At 30.0% G+C, this 27,030-nt stretch overlaps 1 protein-coding gene across 2 annotated transcripts; it reads left to right on the top strand.

Annotated features, from left to right (window-relative positions):
* The first annotated feature begins 1,010 nt into the window (after window positions 1–1,010).
* Window positions 1,011–25,926, top strand: daw (activin beta chain dawdle). 2 transcript variants are annotated; one of them, XM_011057539.2, is made up of 4 exons: window positions 1,011–4,097; window positions 12,389–12,649; window positions 13,385–13,767; window positions 18,807–20,431. In XM_011057539.2, the coding sequence occupies exons 1-4, from the start codon at window positions 3,713–3,715 to the stop codon at window positions 18,822–18,824; spliced, it is 1,047 nt and encodes a 348-aa protein (XP_011055841.1). In that variant the 5' UTR covers window positions 1,011–3,712; the 3' UTR covers window positions 18,825–20,431. The 2 variants fall into 2 exon arrangements, with proteins under 2 accessions (XP_011055841.1, XP_011055840.1); XM_011057538.2 differs by lacking the exon at window positions 18,807–20,431 and adding an exon at window positions 20,791–25,926 and having other exon boundaries at window positions 1,024–4,097.
* Window positions 25,927–27,030: the final 1,104 nt, after the last annotated feature.

Here is a 27,030-nt window from a genome sequence, read left to right as displayed (position 1 = left end):
GCCGAAACACTGCAGCGATGACTGCCACAATTATTAATGATATCGAAGAACAGTAGGAAACGATAAAGCGCTTAACGCAGTATTTTTTTGCGATTGCTTCTTTTTGCTTTATTTTTACAAAGACTGTTATCGCGTGATTTATTAAACTAAAGGCACGAGTGCGCGGAGTTGAAGTGCAGGCGTATTTTACGTTACGATGTTTCTCCACGAAGTGGCGTTCTCGAAAAAGATCATGACACGTCGCACTCGATAAATGAATAATCTCGGCGCCTCAAAAAGCACTCATCGCACTTTGCGATGCTTTAAATACGTACGAAAAAAGAAATGCATTCGGCGTTTCCAGGTCAACGAGAGGGTCATCTTCCACGAGAAGCACGAAGCGAGCGTACCGATGAACTGCGAATTGCAAGCCTCAGCTCAAAGAAAACGCTGACATTAATCTGCTGCGGAGCGTACGTCAGTCTTTTTACGGTAAACATTTATCTTACTAGCTCACTCTCACTTTCAAATGAGTACAATCAAGCGATATGAATATTCTTCGCTTTGTCATTAGTTAAAGATGCATTACAAATATATGTAATTATAAGTTCAAAAATCGAGTAGTGTCACATAACACTATTGTATTTTTTGCAATAATGAGAATAAGAAAAAAAAATTATACTGTGTCACAAAGATTCTATTTCTCAATATCTGAATGGTAATTCTTATTTATGTATTTTTAGCTACTAAAAAAAATATAAGATTAAAAAAGTTATATTTTACTCTCTCTCTCACACACACACACACACACACACACACACACACACACACACACACACACACACACACACACATACATTTACATACACACAAATTTTATAAAATTAAGGACTTTATTTTTAAAACTTATAAATTAAAATATTTCTTTTTTTTTTCTTTTATTTTATGGAGTAAAATAAAAGACCAGTTAAGTGTTGAAAAATGGAAACCTTATAAGTAGGTGTAATTTTTTTTATTTTTTTTATTTTTTCATGCATATGTAATGTTACGGAAGCAGCAACAGCGTGTATAAATAAAGTCAGTTTTAAAAATTAGCGACAGAAGCTTAAATAAATTGAATAATTTTATCAAAGTACACAAAGATGTAACTGAAATTGATTTAAGAAGTAATGTTGTATGTAAGGTTTGTTGTAATGACTGAGGTGTCTTACATAGGACAAACTAAGAGACAATTAAAGATAAGAAAAAAAGAACATAGAAATAACCTAAAATTAAATGCATCGAGTCACTCAATAATTACGGAACATATATTAAATTTTAATCATTCATTGAGATAACACAAAAATTTTAAATATTGAGACTAATTATAATAAAAGATTTGATTTCAGAAATATTATATATAAAGGAACAAAAAAATGAAATCAATTTACAGAAAGACATTGAGAGAATGAATAATTCTTATTTTTACTTGTTAGATTTATTTTCATTAATTTATATCGACCTTTTGTACATCGTACATCATATTATATAACATATCTGTTTTCAACTTCCATTATTTATCAACTTTTGCTCTGACAAAAAGTCGTCTCATTGTTTTAGACATATCTCTCTACAGATTCTATCTAAATAGAATTCATATCTTGAAAAATCAAATAAGTTTTTTAAATATTGACTCCTTTTTTCGGTGCAATACTTTTTTAATTTTATTTATATTTATACATAGATATACCTTAAGACTTTTATTGACTATTGACTTCATTTATCTTAAGACTTTCAAAAAATCTCTTATCCAGTTGATTTCACTTTTTTCATCTTTAAACGAAAAAAGTTTCGACAACTATTATGTAAAGAAGACGTAATTTTTAATAATTTATTTAATATAATATATTATCCAACCTTTGATATGGTTTCATTGATTAGTTTCATTGATATATTCTTTCCAATATTTAATTTTATTTATAATAATTTATTAATAATGTTTTAATCTTGTACAATTTCTCTAATTATTGAAATGGCTGAGGATGTAACTAAGTGAAATCGAAACGTTCCGTTTACGAATATTAATGATTGTAAAAAACTCTCACATCTTTTATGTTATAGTTTATTGTATTAATAAACTTTCATTTTATTTTTAAGCTCGTGTTTGACCTATCTTCCTATTCATTTTTTTTATATTATATGTTGCAAATAAATTTTATTACTTTAATATTATCTACTTAAAATTATACAAAATAATAAAGAGGTTTATTATATTATCACATTTATTTTCGTATATTAAAATTTCTCATAGCTACATTACAAATTTGCGTTATTACACAAAAATAAAACGAAGTTTCTTAAAATTAGAAGTTGATGAAATTTTTTGTGAAAAGCATACATAAGTTAATGCAAAAGTCTTAGAAAAACACTCATTACTTGTTGACAAACAGAAAGACAATCAAAATTAATTCCATTATAATATTAATAAACATTTTTTTAATTATGTTAGATAATATAATATTTAATTATGTTAATGTAATATAATATATAAATATAAATTAATTTTATTAAAAGATTTAAAATTAAGTATAAATTAAAATTATTTATTAATTTTGAAGAACTTATGCCTCGCACATCTGTATTAATTATTTTACGAAAGAAGTTTAAAACGTTTCATCATTGGGCTTTATCTCCTTTCGTAATAGCGCTACTAATATAGCAAAAAGTCTATTAACTTTATTGGGTGAAATAATCTTTTACGGTTCACCAAGATGTCAATCAATGAGCGGGACACCTTCCACCAGAATGAAGATAAATTCGCAGCTTATCAGTCTATTAAGACAAATTCGAGATTTCAGGAACCGCCAATGGACCATAAGGAATCCCATCGCAACATGTTCGCGGCGCGTGCTTGCGCTGATATCATACTCATCCCCGTCCGATCCGTATTGGCCCTGGCAACTGCGGAACAAAGTTCAGCCTATACGGAGTCAACTACATCACTGGGCCATCGTAACGATTCACCTCCAGTCTCCGTGAACGCGTCGTCGAGAACGTCGGTCACTACAAGGAGGAGAATTGTTCTCGGGGATCAGAGAGAGAAAGAAAGAGAGAGAGAGAGAGAGAGAGAGAGAGAGAGAGAGATCCATCTTCTATATTTGTAAAAAAAATTATTGCCGATTCCGCAGAGTAACGTTTGGAATAGAGAAATATAATACCTAAGAATACGTAAAGAGAAAAAAAAGGAAAGAAGCGAGGCCACGATTGACGAAGCGGTTTGCAATCTCACGAGATATCGACTCAGCGATTATGGTGACCTGCCTGACTTTTACAACTTTGTCAGTAAAATTAATATTGCGCAAATTACGCGCCAATCCTGTTGGAATTTAGAAAGAAATACAGAAATCGCCAGTTTAAATTGACTTAATTTGAAAGTTATAAATATCGATATACCAGAACTACTGAAATATAATTTGAACATTCGTCTTAAATATATTTACAAAGTCATGAAGATCGATGGTACTTGAAGATATTTAAATTCAGGTTATTAATTGAATTCAGTGTCGAACTTAGTGTTAAACTCAGTCGACGAAATAATGTCGATAATATCAACGTGTAAATTGTTTTCGATGTCTAAACTCGAGTAAATCATCACGAATAAATCATCAGCGGATTAACCTACGTGGTTAAATCAAAGAGTAAAGAAGAAGTCGAATTAAAGAAGAATCAGTTCCATCTGGATTGCGGTGGAAAAATGCGTCTCTTCATGGAAATCTTTTTTATTCTTCTCATAGGGAGTATCGCAGCTCAATGGGCGATCAGCCCTCTGAGAATACACACATTGCTACCCCATTTGTCGTCCGAATCGTCAATCAACAAAGAGGCTGACTGCACCGGTTGCGCACAAAATAAAGTTAATGTGATTGAATCTGACCCGCTGTTGACCGAGCTTAGAGTGGAGTACGTGAAGCAGCAGATTCTGAAGAAACTACGACTGTCAAAACCGCCCGAAGTCTCGATGCCACTGTCGACCTTGCCTAAACCTTTAATCAACGGTAATGTTCTTCGACCCAGTTTAGAAAGACCGGCAGAGAACTTCTACGGGAAAACCAACCAGGTCGTCGTGTTCCCAAACGAAGGTGAGATTTCATAAATTAAAATAAACAAGATTAACGACAGAGTCCGACCAAAACTGAACCGAAACACTCGGCTATATATTAATTTCAACCGAAATCAAAATTAACAAATAGGTATCCTATAAAGGCCATAGACATATCCATATATTCTTTTTCTTCATAAATATTATAATTTATTGAAACAATAATTAAATTTTGACCGAAATCGAAAACCGTTGTCAATTTTGTCAAAGAATATAAGTGCTTCGTTTTCCTAAACATCATAATTTAATTATTGAAACAATAATTACACATATTAAAATTAATATTTAGAAGAAGAGCTATATGGTTTCAGTCGACACGTAGTGAGTGTTTGTTTTCAATTTCGACAGAAGATTGGATTTTAAGTAACGATTGTTATTTAAAATCTCTGCCTTTCCTTTTTACAGAATACAAAGAAATATTATTGAACGGGACAAAAAAGCAATTTTATTGCAATATAAAATCAATTAAGACATGTAGTATGCTAAAACTATCTTAATAAATAATAAACTATCTTTATATTTTTATAATATTTTATAAAGCATTACAATTTTTGAAAATTTATTAAAATACATAATTTTTCCGAGAGTAAAAATTATGTATGTATATACACACACACACACACACATATATATATATATACATATTATATATACATATACTAAGAAAAATGTTCCGATTAAATTAAAAAAAGGTACAACAAAATGATATTCTGATAAGACCAAATAGAAAATTTTTATTATAACAAAAGAAATTCTGTTTGATCAAAATACTATTCTTGAAATATTTTTGTTGATTTATATAATATTTTTTTTAGTATATAATTTTTATCCTCGAATAAATTATACTTGAATAAATTTGTAAAAATTTGTATTTTTCTTTTTTAAAAAATATAAAAATACACAGTTTATTAAGAAAATTTTTACAATAACTGAATCAAATTATTATCTCAATAATATAATATCTTAATAATATAATCTATCGACGAATTCGAATATTTGACACACTAGGACTGTGTCATATGAAAAAAATATATACGATACTCGCGAATGATGTATATTTTTCAATAAAATATAAATACTTGTTCGAAATTGTCAAAACAATTAAATTTTAAAAAATAGGTCAAGAATGACAAAAGTAAGATCAAAAGCGTTAATTTATTATGGCAACTTTTAAAATTTTGTTTAAATCGCTTAAACTATAAATCGTATAAATAGTACTAAACTTATGAAAAAAATTTGACAATACTTTTGTCTATATATAATTATACGTAAATTTTATTATAAAAATATTCAACCAGATGTAGACTACTAATGATGGTTATTTATATCCACGTACGATGCGTAGACGGAGAAAAAGTGAAGAACGAACAACAGAAAAATACACATCATTCACGAATATTGTATGTATCTTTCTCATATGATACAGCCCTAGTCTCCGAGTATTCAAATGTGAAACAAAATCTCTGAATATCGAGCATGCACAAGCTTTTTCGATGGAGCGCAAACTGAAATCCGCAAATGAACTATTGTGCTAGAAACGTATCCGAGTAAGTACACAAATACACGAAATTTATAACGAATTAGAAGAACGTGTAATCCGTAAATGTAACCGTTAATGTAATATGTAATTTTGAAAAATCAAAAAAGTATAAATACAATGACTTTTTTAAAATAGGTAATTGCTACTATCAATGGACAATTACTAACTCGTAGAAAACTAAATTTCAATTTTCTCACACAAAGCATCTTAGTTAATATATTGTATTATTTCCGATATAATTTATAATATCATTTAGTATCCAATTTTACATTCGCAGGTTGCATATTTATGCGCAAAACTGAGCGTCTCGCATGGAGAACATCCCTCCGAGAAGCTTGTTTCTTTCTCTTTGCTGTCGACTGACCGTTCCTCTCGACAATCCCTTCTTGACTAGCCAGACGAAACACCGGCGAGGACATGAATATTGCGTAATTGCACGGCTCCCTCGAAATAAACGAGAACCGGTAACAATGATGCCATTTCTGTTTCTCTCTTTCTCTTTCTCTCCCCCCCCTCTCTCTCTCTCTCTCTTTCTCTCGACACTTCTGGAATAGAGGTACCACTACCGGCTGGAACCATGAATTTCAAATTTTCCGCGACGATGCAAATACGGAAGCCGGGCGAACGACGCGCGTATGAATCCCGACAGTGCGGCGGAAATTTACCTCGAATTACAACGCAAAATCACGGTTCCGATATTTTAATCGCCTGTGTGAATTATTTTCGACGTGCTTGACGAATTTCTTAAAATCACGAAGAAAAACTTTTCTCTTGGAAAATTCCCGTCCCGTTCGCGAAGTCACTTTGAACCCCGTCATTCCGAAAAGTTCTATTGAAAGCGTGAGAAAATGAAGAAGTAATGAATAATAAAAATTAAACAAATGTATAAAAAAATGTATAAAATTGGTAAAATTATTCATTTAAATCTTTACCCCTTATGAGGAAATTTAAAATAACTATAAGATGACATAGTAAACTCAGAGAAAAAGACTCAGTGTCAAATATATAAAAGTGATAACTATATAAGTTTTATATTTAAAATTAACACATTCAATAAATTATTTTATTCAACTATGATTGCGTTCCATTTACATCACTCGCAACGCTCGCGAACACTATTTGTCCTTGTTTAACATTTGATAAATAAAACGACAAGGATGGAATGATTCCACGAGCGTTGTGAGCGTTAAGGAACGTTGTGGAACGTAGCATATATATATTATTTCTACATATATAAAACTTTTATTTCTACACATAAAACTTGTATAATAGTCACCTTTACAGAACTGCATATTTTTTTTCTAAATATAGGCCGAGACAATAAAAGAATTTATTAAATCTCTTTATTAGATACTCATAATAAATGTAGCTCAGATCTCGCTGTAATTCTGATTGTCCGTTTCGGCTTATCTGACTACTGATACGACCAAACAATCTTATACCGGATCCATATGAGCTCTAATCATTTATTAACATACGAGGAACCATTGTTTCCAAGAAAAAATACTAACAGTAGTATCTATTGATATGGAACGTTCATGTATCGAACATCCGTAAACACGAAATCAAACTTTTTCTGTTATTTCCGGAACATTTCTCTTATATATAATTCTTATATATTTCTCTTATATATAAGATAATACACGTAGAAATTCTAAGATAGTATACGTCAAAGTTTTTTACGCTTGAAACCAGCTGTTACCATTTCGGCATTCTACTGCGTCATGCAACTTTATTCGCAACGAAGCCATGCATAATTTACGAACACGTAATTTCTTGCCACCGACAGAATATAGGAATACGATAATATAATCGTATCGTTCATCGGTTGCACGAATATGCTAAATATTATTGCCCTGAATTTTTTCACGCCTCTTTTTGCAATGTTTTTCGCATACGCGATTGTGACTCTGCATTTAACGAAAGCATCGATCGCGCGAAGCTCCTTTTATTAGTAATAATTCTCACCATATACCTTTTTCCTCGAAGTATTACTTTGTATTTTATTAATTATTCTTAACTTTATATAATTATAAAATATTGTAAATTTCTAGTTTTCTATCATCAATTTTTAACAGCAATTTATTAATTGTATAATATAAAGCATTCGTAAAGTTTATAGTTACCTCAATTTGCGAAAAAGTTTTTTTTAAACATTTCAATTGCACTTGTTTTAAAAAATAACCATGATATCTCTCTCTCTCTCTCTCTCTCTCTCTCTCTTCCCCCTTCCTCTCTCCTTCTCTCGAGAATATAGCTTTTTATTGCGCTGTTGAAGTAATTCTCTGTTCTCGAGATTCTTCAAAATAATCATAAAAATTTCGAAACTCAGTTTATGATTTTTCTATTCGCTGATATTCTATATCAACTCTTGTTTCATGAACCTTCGCTCTGCGTGAAGTCACATTTACAATAATGACTAAGTATTCACCAAGGATTCGAATCGGATCAGAATGTAAGAACCAACTAACTACAATTGAGCATTCCTCTCTCATTCGACTGTACTTGGTTAATTCTTGTATTCTAACCCGGTTCAAACCCTCGGCGAAAACTTTTAGTCAGTATTGTATTTAAAAAACATCATGTTTAATTCTTGTTATTCGCACGCGATAGATATGATGTTATCATAGTTCGAAGAAAATTATCCAACGATATGATTCATCTATTTTGTATTCTCTGATCCGACATGACCCAAAATATTCGCTTTTTATCTAATTTTGATGCAAAATATATATAAACTATATCATGCGTTTATCATACAAACTCACATATATGTGTATAAATAGCAAATCAGGATTTCATCATTGGAACATTTATTATTTGGCTTAGTTAACCCGCAGCGATTTCGGTGCGAAATCTGCAGATTACGGCGATATGATCGAGATCAATGAACCGGAAATGTTCATCGCGTTGTTGAATCGCCGCGACATCGAAAAGTAGTGCACGCTCGAGAATGTCCTGAAGGTATACTGTGAAATTCGTTCCGAAAATATCCGAAGATACGGAACGACTCTACTCTAATATAACCCGGAAATCGGATTTCTGAATGAAAATCTTATGAACTTTGAGAATTCGCAAGCTAGAATCTGGCTTCAATAGAATATGAGGTCAGCGAAACCCAATATGATGTGCAGCGATTACCTGTATAAATTATCAAGGGAAAGAATTAGTCTTAGAAGAAATTAATCATGTTACATAAAAAGTGCTAATACTGAGCAAATACAGGATATTCATGTGTCTGTACCGTTTATTGTCTAAAATTAGAAAAAAGTCACAAAGCTTAGTATAGGAATATATTTATAAGGTCTGGTTATTTTTTTTTTGTATTGATAATGATCCAAAAGAATTGAAACGTATATACTTTAATATCTTTTAGATTTTACAATACAATATGACAACTACTTATTTTTTTCTCTAAATATAGGCTGAGACAAAGAAAAAGAACTTATTAAGGTTCTTCGTTACTCATAATACATGTACATAGCTCTCGCTGTAATTCAGATTGCCTATTTCGGCTTACATATTTGATACAATAGGATGTAATAGGATATATATATCTGTTTTCCTCTTTTCATTAAAAAAATGTTAAAAAAATGGAAAATAAAATAATCTAATGTTATCTTTATGAGATTAGAATTTTATTAACATATTGACATGTAAGAATGCACAAAGCATTATTTTACAAACAATAGATTTATCTACTTATTTACTTACTTATTTACGTACTTATTTCTGTAATGTTACATTCAGTATTCCTGATTGGTCATATTGGTCATATTCTACCTTACAAAGAGTTTTTCTCTTTGGTTATAAACAAAACCTTATGACAAAAATATAAACTAAATACAGTGTGTTGTAAAATATGAATACAAAGTTATAATAAGATGAATTACGGAAATTGAGAATCCATGGTAGTTATAGAAAGCAATTATTTGCCTATGATATGTTGTATTACATCATAACTAGAACATTTTGCCTTAATGACAATAACAGAATAAATTAAAATTATAACCGTTATTTTCAGAGATAGCTATAACTATGAATGTGTATATATATATATATATATATATATATATACTTTTTTATATATAGCTAACTATATGTATTTACTATGTTGTTATAGCCACAAATACTAAAAGTTCATTACGTAAGTAAGTACAAATGAATAAGTACAAACTTGCACATATAGAGTTTGTACTTATTCGTTCGTATTTATTTATGAAATGAAGTAAATGTCGTTCTATAAAAAAAGTTTTATTTTTCTGATACGAATGCAATATACATGCGTACATTAAACGAATGAGAAAAACGCGTTGTATACGCGAAAAATACAGTGCGCATGTGTCGCTGACGTTTGGCACGCATTGTGCAACGATATAGATTCACTCTGACGCCTGACGTTGCATAATTCTAGCTATAAATCATACGGAAGTGGCGATCAATCGGACATGCTGATCACCCAAGAATCCGTCCGGAAATCATTTCGACGCGCTTGATAGTGTGTGTTATATCATGGATTGCTCCAATCATCGATGCGTGCACGTTGGCAAAGCGTGTAGAGCACGACTTTTCATATCGATTTGTTATGAACGGATACAGATAACTTTAATTAATATTTGTCATAAAACATTTCATGAAATAGTATCAATAATCGTAATTCTGCAAAACAACTTGGAATTTTCCATAAGCTAATTTGAAAAACATTTAAAGTCTTATTTTACATTATAAAACGTTCTTTGATATATGTTGAGGAAATGGAATGATAATTATAAATTAGAAAATATATGTAGAGAAAGTCATGAATTACAACTTGGTGTATAAAGCTCTCTCAAAAATTGACGTAAATGTTTTAAATCTAACTAAAAATAATTTTATTATAAAATAATATTTATTTCCATAACAATTTTAATATTTTATTAATCCTCTTTTGATTTTATTACCGATTTATTTAAGAAAGTAAAATAAATTGAGAGTGTTTTGTACTTATGGTGAAAGCTGCATATCTTTTCAGTAATTTTTTGCAATAATGAATTTTTTTCTATTGGACGAAGATAGTTCTATCATCGACGTTTCTGTTTAACCTTATGCTTGCATATCGTACATAAAAATAACTTTTGCCGCACTTTGTCGCAGTTACGAGAACCTTTTAGAGCGCACTTTTTCAGGTAATTGTGGTTCCATTTGAGGCTTACTTCTAGTACCACCATAAATTGCCGACTGTACACGGCCAAAGGCGTACTCTCAAAAGTTTCGAATAACTGAGTCTTTGGTGCTGTTCATTGATGTTATAGTTTGTAATGAAATAGCATAGATATATGTATGCGTTCGTCATAGAGAAAGGAACTGGATAGTCACCATACACTCAATTCTCTCTCAAATGAAAAATACTATATTCTAAATTTCTTGGAATGAAATTCATTCCAAGAGAGTAAAAATACAATCATCCTTTAAAAAAAAAGTGAAATATTTTCGAATTTCAAACTATTTGTTACGCAAAAGATAGCAAATGAAAGATCAGGCAGTACAGTTTTCAATTCTGTATAAAAATACAGTAACTTTATTCCTGGATGAGTTATTTATACATATAAAAATCTTTTACAGAGAGAACAAATAACGCCACAACTTATTATACAATATGTATTATAAGGTCTTAATAAGAATAATAAATAAATAAAATAAACTAAGAAATTATACTAATAATTTGTAGTTAATACTGCTATATTTTCTTAGTTCATATAACTTATTTATTGTTTTTATTATAACACACAGTTGAAGTGCTATTTGTCCTTAAACTATTTGTTAATACATTTTTTTGAGTATAGATGTAATTATATATAAAAGATAGAATGGCATTACTAATATGAACATTTGACTATAAGTATATGTTTCCTAATTATGCTTTGAATTATGTGTTTGTTACCACAATATTTAATAGTACAATTTATTAATATGAAATTTCCATTTATTTATAAAATAGCTACACGTGTATGCAATACAGTTACATGAATGCATATCATAGTTATGATAATCATAATTCAATGTTGAAGCAGCTATAATTAAAACAACTATAAATAGTTGTCCTAAAAAATGACTATAAATTATAATAATTAAATTGTAATAGTCCAAACATTTTTCTCTCAGTATATTTTCGTGTAAAAGACAAGAATATCTTTAAATTAAAATTAAAATGTATATCTTAAATCAAAAAAATTTAACAATTTCCGTTTGTTGTTAATAATTATCAATATATCTATTCATATAGGTTTTTAAGTAAATGTAATGGAAATTTTTTATAAATCATATTTAATTATATTCAAACATAAATATCTTAAAATTCACACAGAAAGAACAATTTTACTTTAAAAATTTAGTCAAATACTGAAAATAATTTTGTTACATCATCAAAATAATTACTCAAGAATCTGAAACATAATGAAATTTTGAATACAAAATGATTTGACATTCTTATAACAATTAATTAATTGTAATTAATTGTAACAGTAGCAACACAATGTTCTACATATGTAATTATTTTGATGGTCCAACAAAATTATTTTCGATCTGCATTTAGCTAAATTTTTACTTTAACAAAATCATCTTTTTCATGCAAGAATCAAAGAATTTAGCAAAAAAATTAATATCTCATTTAGGATCAAATTTCGGTAAAATCATACAATCAAACAATTGTGTTACACTGTCTCAAAAAAAAAACGATCGAACTATGGTTACAGGTGTAGCCGATTCGACGCAATACCATCAGAGCTCGAATCACATAACAGGATTCAATCCAGCGGTCTGTTTCACGTTCTACTTGCCGAATGAGATGCTGTACGTCGACGTGATCTCGGCAGAGCTTTGGTTTTACAAGGAACAGGTCGAAAACATCGATGAGCTCAAGCAGACATTCGTGCTATCTGAACTCGATCACTGGGACCAGGGCGGTAGATTCGAAAAGAACACCTTTATGGCAATCTTTGAGACCGATATCAAAGGTGAGTAAATGGTAAATGGAATCTCTCTTTCTCTCTCTCTTTCTCTCTCTCTCTCTCTCTCTCTCTCTCTCTTTCTCTCTCTCTCTCTCTCTCTTCCTCCCCCTTCCCTCCCTCCCCATCCCCTCCTGCAATCTTTATCCATATATTTGCCAAAAATAAATCTATATTGTAATAGATATCTTCCATCATGAAATTTCATTATTCCATTGCATTGCATGTACTTTGCAAACCTGTCTTCCATTGCACTTTGTTTTTTACCGAAAATTTGATACGAATGCTAAGAGATAACTTTTTCATATCACAATATCCGAAACAATTTCTAACATCATTTAATACCTATTTAATACCTAGTATAAGATGTGACTAAAAATCGATTGTTGAACGTTTAAATTAAAATTTAATAACGAAATTTACACATTAAAAAATATCGCAAATTATAATGATAAATTTGAAAATTTTGATTTTCTTTAAAAATTTTAAATTCTACATATATAGTAAAGAAATAGAGTGGAATGGAATATAGGTGTATAAAAAGATACATATAAAAATTAGGGTAGGCAAATACTTTTAAGCGGTAGTATATATATATATATATATATATATATATATATATATATATATATATATATATACTGTCTGAATAAGTTATATTTTCTGTAAACTTTCATGGTCAAGTTTTATGGCTCCTCTGATGCGACACTGCACATAAAAAAATCGTTAATTTTTTTCTTTCAGAGGGTTGGGTAAAGATAGATATGAAGTTTATGGTGAAGAAATGGATAGGTCGACGTCGATTGAACCATTCCATTCAGATAGCCTGCACAACCTGTTCGACCGATCACGATAAAGCGCCTGTGTCGATCGAACAGACTCTGAAACCGTTTCTAGTAATCCATACGGAGCCATTGCCACAACGGAACAGGCCCAAGAGGCACTCGAATTGCGTACCCGAGATGACGGATTGCTGTCGGGACGAGCTCTATATTAATTTTAAGGATATCGGCTGGAGCGACTGGATCTTACACCCCACCGGATATCATGCGTATTTCTGTCGAGGATCCTGCTCCACAGCGACATCTTTAACCGTCAGCGGTTCCCAATACAACAGCATTATCATGGTGAGCGTAATATAACTCCCTTACATCGTAATATAACTCTTACATCATTGGTGTTCGATACAATAGGTCTATACTTTTTAGTTAAATTTCTAGCACGATTCATCTTTTTCCTTTTACGTTGGAGAGAAAAAGAAAAAAAATAAACTGTGCACAAGAAATTAAGAACAGAAGAGATCTTGGATCTAACAATCATTCATCAATAACTATGATTTAGTTCGAAATAATTAAGAAGACTTTTTCTTTTTACGAACAATATCAACGATATTAGTAATATTAACATATGAAAGCTAATGTAATAATTTGTAGTATACATTTAAATTTGTATGATTAATTATATTCACAGGTTATATTAATGTGTTAAAAGCTAGCATTATTAAAAAGCTTAGTTAACATTTAATAATGTTATAATTTGTAATATAAATGTAAACCTTTTAACATCAATTTTTTTAAATTAGATTCTTCTTACAAAAAAGTATTTTACCGCTTTTACACCTTATATGGTGAGAGTGGACCATTATCAGCTATTCTATTATTTTAATACTCATTTCTGACAAACATTTCTCTCAAACACACACATTCTCTTACGAAGGAATATGATAAGTATATGCAAGAGAGTATTTTTAAATAGATTGCCTGTTTTAAATACTCCTTTTTCAGCTAATGAGACAACACGTTACGTTCCTCCTTTATTCAATTTTATTTAATGCACAAAGATCAAAATACATTAAAGACGTATATTTATTTATCGTTTATTTAGACGTTTATTAATTACCGTATCAATTTCAAATTAAATGATCAAAAGAATATACTTATTTCTAGGCATTATTTGTTAATTTTTCATTAGCCGTGACTTCTATAGGATGCAAGAAAAAATCAAAGATTTTAAAGGGATGCTGGAGCGACGATCGACTCGATGTCGATAAAATAGATTTTTAATTCCAAATAAAATATTACTTACATCATGGAAATGTTACATATAATAATTAAGACATTACGTACATTAAGTAAATCATTAAGTAAAACGTTACATATATTTCTTGCTCTGCTATGTCTTATATATCACATAAATGCGAGATTATGCACACTCAAATTGTACTTCTCAAGCCATTTCTCTTGTAAGCTTCAAAATCATAATTTGAAGGTCTCATAATATTCTTGTAAATTATTCAAGTATGAGAAAGTACTTTCTATTTGGATATATTCTTGCATTCATATATATATGTGTTTTATATGTGAAGGAAGAACTTATATTGTAACAAAAAACTGTAATTTATAATTTTTTAGGGATTTTCATACCGGTTTGTACTTTTTCAAAAGTATTTGCGATTTTTTCTTTTTCTGGAAAAGAATTTTTTATTCCATATTAGGAAAACGAAATAATTTGAGAAATACGAATTGACGTCGGTGACTTCAGCATCCCCTTAAGAAACTTCTTTTTAAATCATAAAAATTACATATTTTGTATTTCTAATTTTTTTATAGTGATAGATGTTTAAAACTTTTTTTGGTATAGTACATTTATCTTTAATAAATGATACTTGATAAATTAAGTTCTCGATAATATATATATATATATATATATACAGTTAGACGGCGAGCATAACTCACCACTCTTACATAACGCACCACACATAATGCATAAGAAAATGAACTAATCCAAATCTTTTATTTCCTTCCTTTCCATGAAATAAAGGACTCTGATTGGTTGATTTTTTTTATACATTATGCATGAGTCTGTGCCAGAGCCCTTACTCTGATATCTCTTATTATTATCATATATATATATATATATATATATATATATATATATATATGTTTATATATATTATTAATTATCTACTTATTACGAATCTAAAAATATTTTCTTTTATTTATTCCACGATATTTTTAATCTATCTTATTTTTCAACGTTATCATTATTTCCTCGTTATCGCCAAAGATTATTATTTTATTTTCATTTCATATCAACAACTTACACTCTTTACAGTTATTATAAGATTTACAGTTATTATCAGAGTTACAGCTAATTCTTATCATTATACATTGCTCGTCTTATCATTATACATTATACACCCCATCCGCATTGTTATAGCAGAATTAATATGCTTGTTGACCGAAAGGGACAAGATTATGAAAAAATATTATCTATGTCTAAAATATCGCGCGACAATCTTATCTCGCTCGTGTCAGTTCTCACGAAGCGTGGATGCGTAACAACCGATTATCATATTGCTGAAGAAATGTGTCGCCAGTTTGATTTATATTCGTTCTTTTTTTTGTGAATACAGGGAGAACGCTGACGCCACATCTTTCTCTCGCTATTTTGAGAATCGCATATCACTTTATGCATTTCTTTGTAGTTTTACCAACAATCGTATCATATATTGTCAATAGTAAATATTGCTAATACGCTGAAAACTTATTAATTTGTTAAATCTTGAAAGCCAACGATTTAAAAACATCTCGTTCTATTAAGAATGATTTCATTTCATTTAAAAAATTTATCAACTATTGTTATCTTAAATAATTAAAATATCATAAATTAAATAAGCATTATTGTTTAACTCATATCATGAAATTAAATTTACTGTGGACTTTGGTGATGAAAACGGCATAAATTTCCTAGATATTAAATTAATGAGACAAGAAGGAAATATCATCTTCGATATTTATAAAAAACCTACCAATTCTGGGAGATATTTAAACTATTTTTCGAATCATCCATTAGCACATAAAAGAGGAGTAATTATTGAGCAATTTGATAGAATTCTCATTTTTATCTCATCCTAAATTTCATAAAAAAAACATCTCTGAATTGATTCACACGTTTCTAAATAATGGTTATCCTTTAAAGTTCATATTTTCAACAATAAAAAATAGAATTAAAACATTGAAAAATAGAACTAATTTAGATTAAAATCGCGAAGAATTTAATAATGAATGAGTGACTCTAACGTTACTTCAACAAAATTTTTCACGATAGCATACTTGGGCAAAGTTTCTGAAAAATTCAAAAAACTTTCACATGTTTATGATTTTAATATAGCTTATAAACCTATGAATAAAATGAATACATTTATTAAGACAGGAAAGGATTCTTTGCCTAAGGATGACCAATGCGGAGTAGTTTATAAAATTAATTGTTTAAACTGTGAATCGTCTTATGTTGACCAAACTAAAAGGAAATTAAAAACTCGGATTAAAGAACATAAGGCCGACATAAAAAAACCTTCTTTCGAAATTTCGGTGGTTTCACGTCACCGTTTGAATGAGATGCATGAATTAGATTGGGATAATATAAGAATTTTAGATATAGAACAATCGTTAATGAAAAGAAGAATTTCGGAAATGATACATATAAAAAGACAAACAAGTGGTATCAATAAGCAACGTGATACGGAAGGTTTGCCTGATGTTTATTTTCCTCTTCTAAAGAAGGATCTCTCTTTCCTTTAATAAATAACTCTAGATTATTAATAAATAACTTTCTAAACTGTTGACTCAGATATATAAATAGTGGTAAAATACATGATAGGATAAATAACAACATAATGTCACGACAAAATTCTAATTGTGCAAAAGAAGTACTTGAGATTCATCGTTTAGTTTTTTTGCTGTAAAACAGGTAATAATTCTATTTCTTTATATTACGACTAGAAGATATTAATATATACAATTTTATTTAAATTAGAATCTGGAAATTCTTGTTCTACACTTTTCTTGATATGACGACTGGCGTTGTAACATTATTGTATGAAGCATCTTCACATAGAAAAGAACATGTTTATTTAATTACAACTCCCGACTGTTGAATTTAATGTCAACTAGATGTAACTCTGCGTTTTTAAGAATATTATTGAATTAAGATGGCCAGATTGTGGCAAAACATTAAACGTTTCGGCCACAATCTGGCCATCTTAATGCTGTGGTTTTTTATGCTCTTATTTTTTATATGTTTAAATAAGCATTATTAATGATTATATATTAATATACATATTATAAATTAATTATAATTAATAAACGTCAATTATATTAATAATAATATTAATTATCATTATTAAAAATCATACATAGAAAAAAAATTTATAATTATAAACAATTAATAATAATATTAATATTAATATTATTATTATAATTTATAATTATAAATATTGTAATTATAAATTTTGTTTCTATATAAGGATTTTTATTCTCAGTTAATAAAAGACATTTTAAATATTCCTATACTTTCAATTTTTCTACACAAAAATTTTCAATTTCTAAATTAAACAATTTCTCATATAGATGTAGCTGTTAGTTGATATAAACTATCAGTTTCATAAAAATTGGTTCGCATTAGGCAAAGTAATTCCTTTCCTTACGAATACGTACATACACATATGCGTAATTTACGTTTTACTTAACATAAAAAATATAATCGTGCTGCATAATCGCGTCCTTTATTGCCCACATTAATTGTTAATAAAAGGGAGAGGAACTCTTGTTATACCGCGACACATAATGTGAATAATGTAGTTTGCAACTCGTAACGATAATGGGGCGTTAAGACTCCATTATCACGCAACGTAAAACCCTATTAACTTAGGTCTATGCTTTCTGCCATATACGAAGCGTGACGCGAGAAATATTGTTTGCATATGCGAAATGGAGATGCTTTTTTTTATGTTCAGTAGTCTGAAAATGACTGAAAAGAACGACACTCGCTTTCATTAACCATTTTCCTCCACTATAGCTAACCTAACACTATATATATCCTTTTATTATTAAAAAATCATCGAACATCATGAAAGACTCTACATGCGGTCAATAATACTGTCAGTATTAACAAATATACTGACAATATTACTGATCGTATGTGCTTAATATTGATGGATTAATGTAGAATGACGGTAATCTGAACTTTGATTCTCGAGCTTCAATATCATTTTATTAGGATTCATATCACAATATGTCACAGTGCAATAGATAATGTATATAAAACTAAAGTGAAATATATTGTTAATAATACTGATCGTGCATCAAAACAACTCTTTTTTAAGAACAACAAAAAGAAGTAGGACGACCTCCGAAGAGATGGTTCGATGACGACAGAAGAATATAGACAGGTCAACTTGATTCCAAAAGATTCAGAATAGGGATTCGTAGAGAAGATTGGGAGAGGCCTACTATGTCCAGGAGTAGATATTACAGGCTGAAGAAGATTAGGAATAGGAATAGAAACCTATGTAAAAAAGGATGCTGTCCGTTTTTAGATCCATGCGTTCTCTCTCGCTTATGTGAAGGGGAATATGGCTGTAGTCTACTTGATGCTACAAATGCTTTGAAACATTTTTTAATTGATCAATTAGTAAAATTCTTTTTCCCGATTGATCAATCAAACACTTTGAAGCATTTGTAATGCCAACTGGATGAGTGGACCGCACCCTAAGTGGTGGCAATCACTTCGCGCGAGTGACAGAGAATGCGCAGATCTAAAAACGGAAAACATTCGTTTCTACGTGAAGTCGAGTGACATTTAATTACATATCGTTGCAATTAATAACGTAGGATAATAGATTAAATATTAGATTTGTTTGCATTATTTGAAATTCCTCAAAATTTTTGCATTTAAAACGAGATAAATGTAAAAAATTTAGAAGAAATGGACACAACAGAGAAGCTATTAGTGTCAAGGTTGTGTGGCTCGGTGACAGGACGAAAATCTACTAATATGGAGATCAGACCTCGATTCGAACGCCCTGATATTTTTCTCTTGTTGTTGCTTTATTTCTTACAATATATACAAACGTTAAAAAAAGAGAAAATGAAGATGCCTTCATTTTTATCCAAATGTAAAAAAAAAATTATGTTTTTTAATATAACATCTTTGTCGTCGTCAGTACCAGTGAAGCGTATTTTTAATTTTGTGCAACAAATTTATGTATCTCGACGTAATCGTTTGTCTGATAATATTTTCAAAAAACTGTTCTTACACAATAAAGATTTATGAATAAAAAAGTGTGAATATAATAGATTCACCCGATTGTCTTTTTTTTTTATCTCCCGGCTTATTTGATCTCGTTATTAAGTGTAGTGACGACAGCATTATATACGATATTTTCGAGCATGCACTATTATCACAAGAATTCGATAATGAGGTCGGATAATTCAAAAGATAAAAAAAACATGTTTGACAATCCAATTCTACTGTATAGTTTTATAATTTTTGTATAATGTTATATAATTTTTTATTGCAATCTCTTCTGAAAACTGTAAGTTATCTTAAAAATAAAAATAAAAATGAAATTATCTGGAAATTTTTAGATTAATTTTTAGATAATTTAATCTAGATTATCTAGATTAATTAAAATAAAATAATATATCTTTATCTTATTTTTAAAAAATTTCCAATTTTTCATCTTATCTTTATTTAGCTAATTTTAAAATCATCTATGCTTAATACTTACAGACATTACTGCCTACTCTGTCAGTTTTTGACTCCATTTTGTCAGACACTTATTTTTGCTCACGAAAAAAGTTAATTATTGCAAAATTACAAACAGTATCTATTATAAAAGCCGCTGTAATATTTGATAGAAGACACTTTCTAGTTTGTACTTGTATTTCTAAAGTTTTATTTTTAGTTTTTATTTAAGAAATTAAATTAAATTGTTTAAAAACAAAATGGTATATTGATATATCAATAACTTTCCTCTATTGTATTATATAAAATATTCATAAAACATAAAACATCATATAGGTATACAACATTGGTATCATATAGGTATAAAACATCATATAAGTATACAATTAAAAAAAACCTATTTAAAAAAAAATTTGTAGATTTCAATATATTTATTATTTTATAAAATGTATATGACAATTTTGTACATAACAATTTGGAGTCTTACGTTTCTTTAGGACTGTCAAATTTTGGACTGTTAAGTTAAAAATGAAATTGTATCAATCATAAACTCATTCTATTGATACAAAATTGTGATTTTTGCGAATTAATAAGCATAAAAATATCGTTTTTCTTTGCAGAAATTGTTAACTAAGGACGGAGGACAACAAAAGAACAAGATAATGCCATGCTGCTCGCCGACGCAGCTTGCCCCACTCCAGCTACTCTACATTAACACGAACAACACGCTCACACAGAAAACATTGCCGAACATGGTAGTAGAAGCTTGTGGTTGCATGTGATACCGCTGCTCCGAAGGCAGAGGGTGAGTAGAATCACAACCGTTGATGACGCCAAGAAGACGAGAACCAACATCTCATCTCGTTCGAGACTTTTTGCTCGTGATTAATTGTTGTGAAACTGAACTTGGTTGAATGCTCACAAAATCCATTCATCTTGATATGAACATGAAGAAATCGAAGCAACGATCGCCGCTTCGAGATAGTAGGTGATTAAAAATAAGACACGCTATTGTCACATCACGCGAGTTCACTTTCTATCGCGTTGCATTATAAATAATTAATCCTTTAATGTGCGCGCGCGCGCGCGCGCGTGTGTATGTGTGTGAGTAGTGGTGATGGTGATTTTTAGAACGTTTCTAGGAAAGTAAGATCGAATTCAATCCGGTGCTCTGTTTTGATCAATTTTTATCTAATTAGTGTATAAAATGACTAAAATAATTAAATGATATAAAACTTGTTTTTTTTATTTATAAATGAAAAAAATACAATATAGTTTAGTATCCGACTTAAATAATTACAGTAAAACAAAAAAAAAGCTTAAGCTAACAAAGTCGTTGGGTGACATCTAAAGATGCCTTTAGACGATATGGCCAATGTATACATCAATTTTGCACACATTCGCAAATATTGACCTACATTCAATATGGATGTCATGTATATATATGATATTTGCTAATGTGGCGAACGTTAGCCATATCGTCTGGAGACGCCTTAATCCCAATCCTACCATTATAGAGTTAATGAAATCATCAATTCGTAGAACATCTACAAATAATTAATGCCTTTTTATATTATTCGCCAGTTTTGTCTGCATTTTATCGATATTATATGAATCATAATTTTCCATCTTGCTACATTTTAGCGAAAACTCCAAGCTTATGTTCATTCAGCAGATGGAGCTATTAATAAGATTTAGCAAATGGACCATTTTACTCCGCGGTCCGTCTTACTCCCGGAGTATCTCCCGGGAATAAGATGGATCTTGTCTTATATTTGTTTGTAAAGGATTTCGATGATTATACTGTTTATGAACAGTTTTATTAATGTTATACTGTTTGGAAGCATATTGCAAACATCTGACAAACACATCTGCTGACTAAACATTTTATGCTTAGAAAATTATAATGGAAACATCAACAAGTAAAAGGCGTCACAACTGCTCGAAACCGATTCAATTTTTCTTGAAATATGTTGTTAAACACAAAATCTAAGACACGTATTTTTTTTTATATCGGCCTAATTTGAGATTTAAAAGGTAAAACTAGGGATGTTTCGATTTCTACAAAGGATCAATCTTCCCAAACAACGATAGCGATTTTAAATCAATCTATTTTGAAAAATTGATTTTTCCAACTAAATGAGACTGTTTTAAACCGATCTTTTTAAAGAATTCACTTCTTTTTTAAAAGAGCTATTTCAAAGTAATCTTTTGCAAAAATCAACTTTTAGCAAATTGATTGAGAAATCGCACATCCCTCAGAGGTAAAACAGCCTCTCAAAACTTAATGGAAATGGGAATATTTTTTAAACATTAGATTTTTGAAAAATCTATACAGTTATTAAGTAGATAAAAATTATAAAAGTTCTGTTAAAACATTTTTCTATATATTTCACCATTTTGTTGATAATTGATTTGAATCAAATACAAAGCTTTAAAAGGTTGTTTCATCCTAAATCTTAAATTGGACCGGTATAAAAAATACCGGCATAAAAGTATATCTTAGTATATCTTATCCATTTTTATGTTTAACAACATATTTCAAGAAAAATTGAATCGATTTCCGACAATTGTGACAGGTCATCTTTGTATGTAACAGAAGCATTAATTACGGTCAATGTAGAGGCTGGAAAATATATAATACATTTATATGCATTAAGTAAATTTATTTCAAATATATGACTGCGTGCCGATTACTTTCAAACTTGCAACACAATCAAACCGAAAAATAATAATCCCCCAAAATGAATTAGATCGTCAATTTGGTGCTACTAGCATCTTAAATATAATGGAAATATTTAAAATTGCGTCATTAATCACGTTCAGCAAGATATTTCAAAAAAAATATTCTGCACGTGCAGCCGCCAAGTTCAAGACGACTACGCATTATTGGGAATGAAATACCTTATATTTTTATACCATGGGCGCAGCATTATTAGATTTTTTACACATATTCTAGTGAAACGATTTCTTGTAAGAAAGCTCCTAACATTAGATTTCATGACAAAAGTAAATGGAATGTATTTATGTTTTAACAGTACAATTTTTGATTTTGTGTCTAAATTAATTCAGAAACGTAATATTCCTGGAACGCTGGCGAAAATAGTATGTTTATAGAAAATTTATAAAAGCTTTGCTCAAATATTGAGTGAAATATTTCATTTGAGCTTTAAAACATATTTAAATTGTTGTATGAGGTGAAAATTTTAACATGGAATTGTTCACAGGAGATGTTTATGACTATATTTGATAGACATTCGGAAAGTGTGTTGTGTTTTTCGGAATATTAACAAACCTTTAAGGGTTAATTGGATTAAAATTGGAAACAATTCAATAAATGTTTTAAAGTTCAAATGAAATATTTAAGCCCCCTCCTTATAAATTCTCAATAAACATACTATTTTCCCCAAGGCACGCGCAGTAAATGTAATTTTCACAATTGTGAAAATTTTCATAGTGCGAATTATGTTGATAAAAAGGCGATATCAATAATATCATTCATTTCAATAAAATGCACCGCTTGCCTCGAACGATTCAAGTCACAAAAATTATTTATACCTATTGTCTTTTTGTATATCAATCGTGAAAAACGAATATATAGTCGATAAATTATATATTCTTTCGATAATACGACAAAATACGAGCTTGCGTGATGCAACAATGGTGTGTTCCTGAAACCTGGAATCTTTAAGTTGATTGTCCAAGCCACGAGATCGACTCGAGCTAACGCTTGCGGTGCCAGGGGAAATTAAGGTGAGCCGAAGCGTGGTGAGAGCTCGTTACGTATTTTAGCGTAAATACTGACACTCCCGCATTTGCCCGCCTAGGGCTACTTGCTTCGTCTAGGTAGCCGATAGCGAGAGACCTTTCGGGCAATTTCGACAATGAACTTTACCGCGCGTACTCACGTTGCGCTAACTATGTAAGGGTGCCTCTACATAATTCGCAAATCGCAAAACGTAGTTCGTAAATGCTGATGCAGAATGATCACGGCAAGATATACTCGTACGCAGATGAAAAACCAATTGCACGCAATGAAAAAATAAACGCAACTCTTCATTCTGCGTCTGCGTTTGCGAACTACATTTTGCGATTTGCAAATTATGTAGAAGCACCTTCCAAAGTCGTTTTTAATGCGAATCGTTGAAGATACTCTGGCCTCATGTAAAAATCCTTAGATTATAGATTATTCTGACTGATTATCTTTCAGTGATGCGATATGATTTATATAATATGTTAATCTGTAGTGAAAGTTGTATTATATTTTTTAATTTATAATAATTCTTTAACAAAACACATGGAAAAAGAGAAATGTTTTTTTGCAAGAAAATATTCTCAAACTCGGCCTCTCACCTGAGACAGATAACATTTTACTTTCAGTTTTAAATTATCATCACATTTCGAGAAATCTGTAAATAATACATACTATATCACTAAGATAACATTTATGAACGGATTATATCAATCAAGTTAATTGCTTTTAATCTGTTCAATTATTTGACATCTCAAACATCCATAAAAGATGTGTTTAGCTATAATAAGAAAATTTGTCATTGAACTTTGCACATCGTAATTTTTATGTCTCTGAAAAATGAATAATAAAATTATAATAAAAGTATGTAATAAATACTTCTTGAGGATATAATGTCAATCGAGATAGAGCCGACAATACAACAAACTCGTTAGAAGCCGTACAGTATTTTCTCACTATATAATGCACAATCCGAAACTATTGTATCGCGATCTAGGTTTCCATTTAGTTTAAGAAAGTGTGATAAGCATCGATAAGTTTGTAAATTTTATTTATTGTTAAAATAGGATTAAATGTCGTCACTTTTTTGTTGACGGTTAGCTCACGGGCATAACTAAAGCAAACAATATATAATGCAATAATGATTAGTTTAGAAGTAATTACGTGCGATTATATGTATAGTATATTATTAAAGAGCATGTTAATCTCCGACAGTAATTGATATGTCAAAATAAACAGCGGACTGTCGAAAATTCTCGGAATAATAAACGCAGCCTGATATTATTGACGTATTTTCTTTGTATGAAAATTGTATCTCACATTTAGCGCGAAATAAGTGAAAAATTAATTGATTTTCTCTGCATTCAAAATGCTGTTAAGATATGTGAAACATATCTTGATGAATTCTTTTTACGGTATTTCAATTATCATAAACTTCAAGCTGCCTTAATCAATCTTAATTCGGAATAATACAATAAAACAGATATAACTTTTAAAACTTTTATTTCTTTTAAGCTGACGTGATAAAATTTTTCATTACAGAGATATATAGTTTTTCAAATAAATTAATTCTGCTATATATATTTAGTCAAGTACATTCACGCATAATTTTAATAACATAAAATTTGTTAATATATGTATATCGTACATTATTTTTATTACATATGGTGAACGCAAAAAGTATTCGTACAGGAGAAACTTTTAAAAGTTTTATTTGTTGAAAATAAACATTAATTAACAATTTATTAATAATGAGTTACGTTCTTAATATAAACAAAAAAAAACTTCGTAAAAATGACACTGTTCATGATTTTAGAAACTAAATTTCTTGACTGTACGAATGTCTTTTGTGTCTAAATAATATATTCTTTATTTTCGCTTATTTTATTAAGATAATATAATATATTTTAATTGTTACTTTTTAGATAAAATAATTTTGAGAAATGTATAATTTATTATGGTCTTTGTTATAATAAACTACTAATTAATTACTTTCTAAAAACAAGGTTCTTTTAGAAAGATATCTCCTCTGTACAAATGTTTTTATATGTACGTATCAATTAAAGTTCACGGCCATGTTCCGATATACTATCAGTACTGAAAATTTATACAATAGTAAATATAACGTAAATATAACGTAAATATACACTATAGATTTTTAGTAGTGGCAGTGTATATTGGAATATGGCCGAAGTATTAATAACATGGTATAGTTTCCATTAGGCACAGTATAGATCTAAAATTTCAATATTAGGTGTTATAGAGATATTTGTATCAAATCGCGCTGGGGGCATTAAAATTCATCATTGCATCGAAATAAGTCACATTTTTCGGCCACGCCCGAAAACGAAAGAATTTATGAGGCGGACGGGAGCAAAAACTATATAGACGTACTTCCGTACAGCTTCGAGAGTGAATTAGCGCGTTTCTTTCTCAAAAAATACATTTCACGTTTCTCTCCCCACTCCTTCGCGTAACGCTCGATAAACCTTTCTCGAGTAAATCCATCTCGTCGGTTTCTCTCTCGGCGCCATGTAAATATATCATTCGTGTTTTGCTGTACGGTGCCACGTCTCTGCAAATGAATTTCCTGGAGCGTTTCCTTCCTCCGTCCGGGAGACAGACACAGAAACGTCGAGCGGTAGCTGCGAGGAGGAGGAAGAACAGGAGAAAGAGGAAACGTAAAGAGCGGAAGGGAGGTAAAAGGGGATGAAGAGAAGATAGTGAAGTGGAGGACTCTGTGCAAGAGTGAAGAGCTGGGAAAGAGGAAGTGGAAAAGAAAACAACTAGGCAGAGCGAGAGACAATGGATAGCACCGTACCGCAGGATCGAAACCGAGTATGTCCGTTAGCGACATTAAATGCAACAGGGAAATAATAGTTACCGCGATTCTACGTAAAGCAAGTGTATATCTTTGGTGACAGCGACGAAATAGTGTAATCTCTACTTATATGAATTTGCCTACTCTTCATTGCATCTCTGTATTGAATTTTCATTCTCCGTTTAAAAAAATGTTTAATCTTTATCCTAATGAAATGAACATCCAAACATCAATAATATTAATAATATTGTAGAATATTTTCTCTTTCATTACGGTCGAAAAAAATCA

Source organism: Acromyrmex echinatior, chromosome 1 (assembly GCF_024713525.1).
Source record: "Acromyrmex echinatior isolate Ae372 chromosome 1, ASM2471352v2, whole genome shotgun sequence".
NCBI lineage: Eukaryota > Metazoa > Arthropoda > Insecta > Hymenoptera > Formicidae > Acromyrmex > Acromyrmex echinatior.
The sequence above is the reverse complement of the archived record's forward strand: the minus strand, read 5'-3'. Positions and strand labels throughout refer to the sequence as shown.

Coding starts and splice junctions, on each gene's coding strand:
- daw (XM_011057538.2), top strand. CDS start 3,713: ATGCGTCTCTTCATGGAAATCTTTTTTATTCTTCTCATAGGGAGTATC. Junction 12,650..13,384: donor CTTTGAGACCGATATCAAAG/GTGAGTAAATGG, acceptor TTTTTCTTTCAG/AGGGTTGGGTAAAGATAGAT. Junction 13,768..20,790: donor AATACAACAGCATTATCATG/GTGAGCGTAATA, acceptor TTTTCTTTGCAG/AAATTGTTAACTAAGGACGG.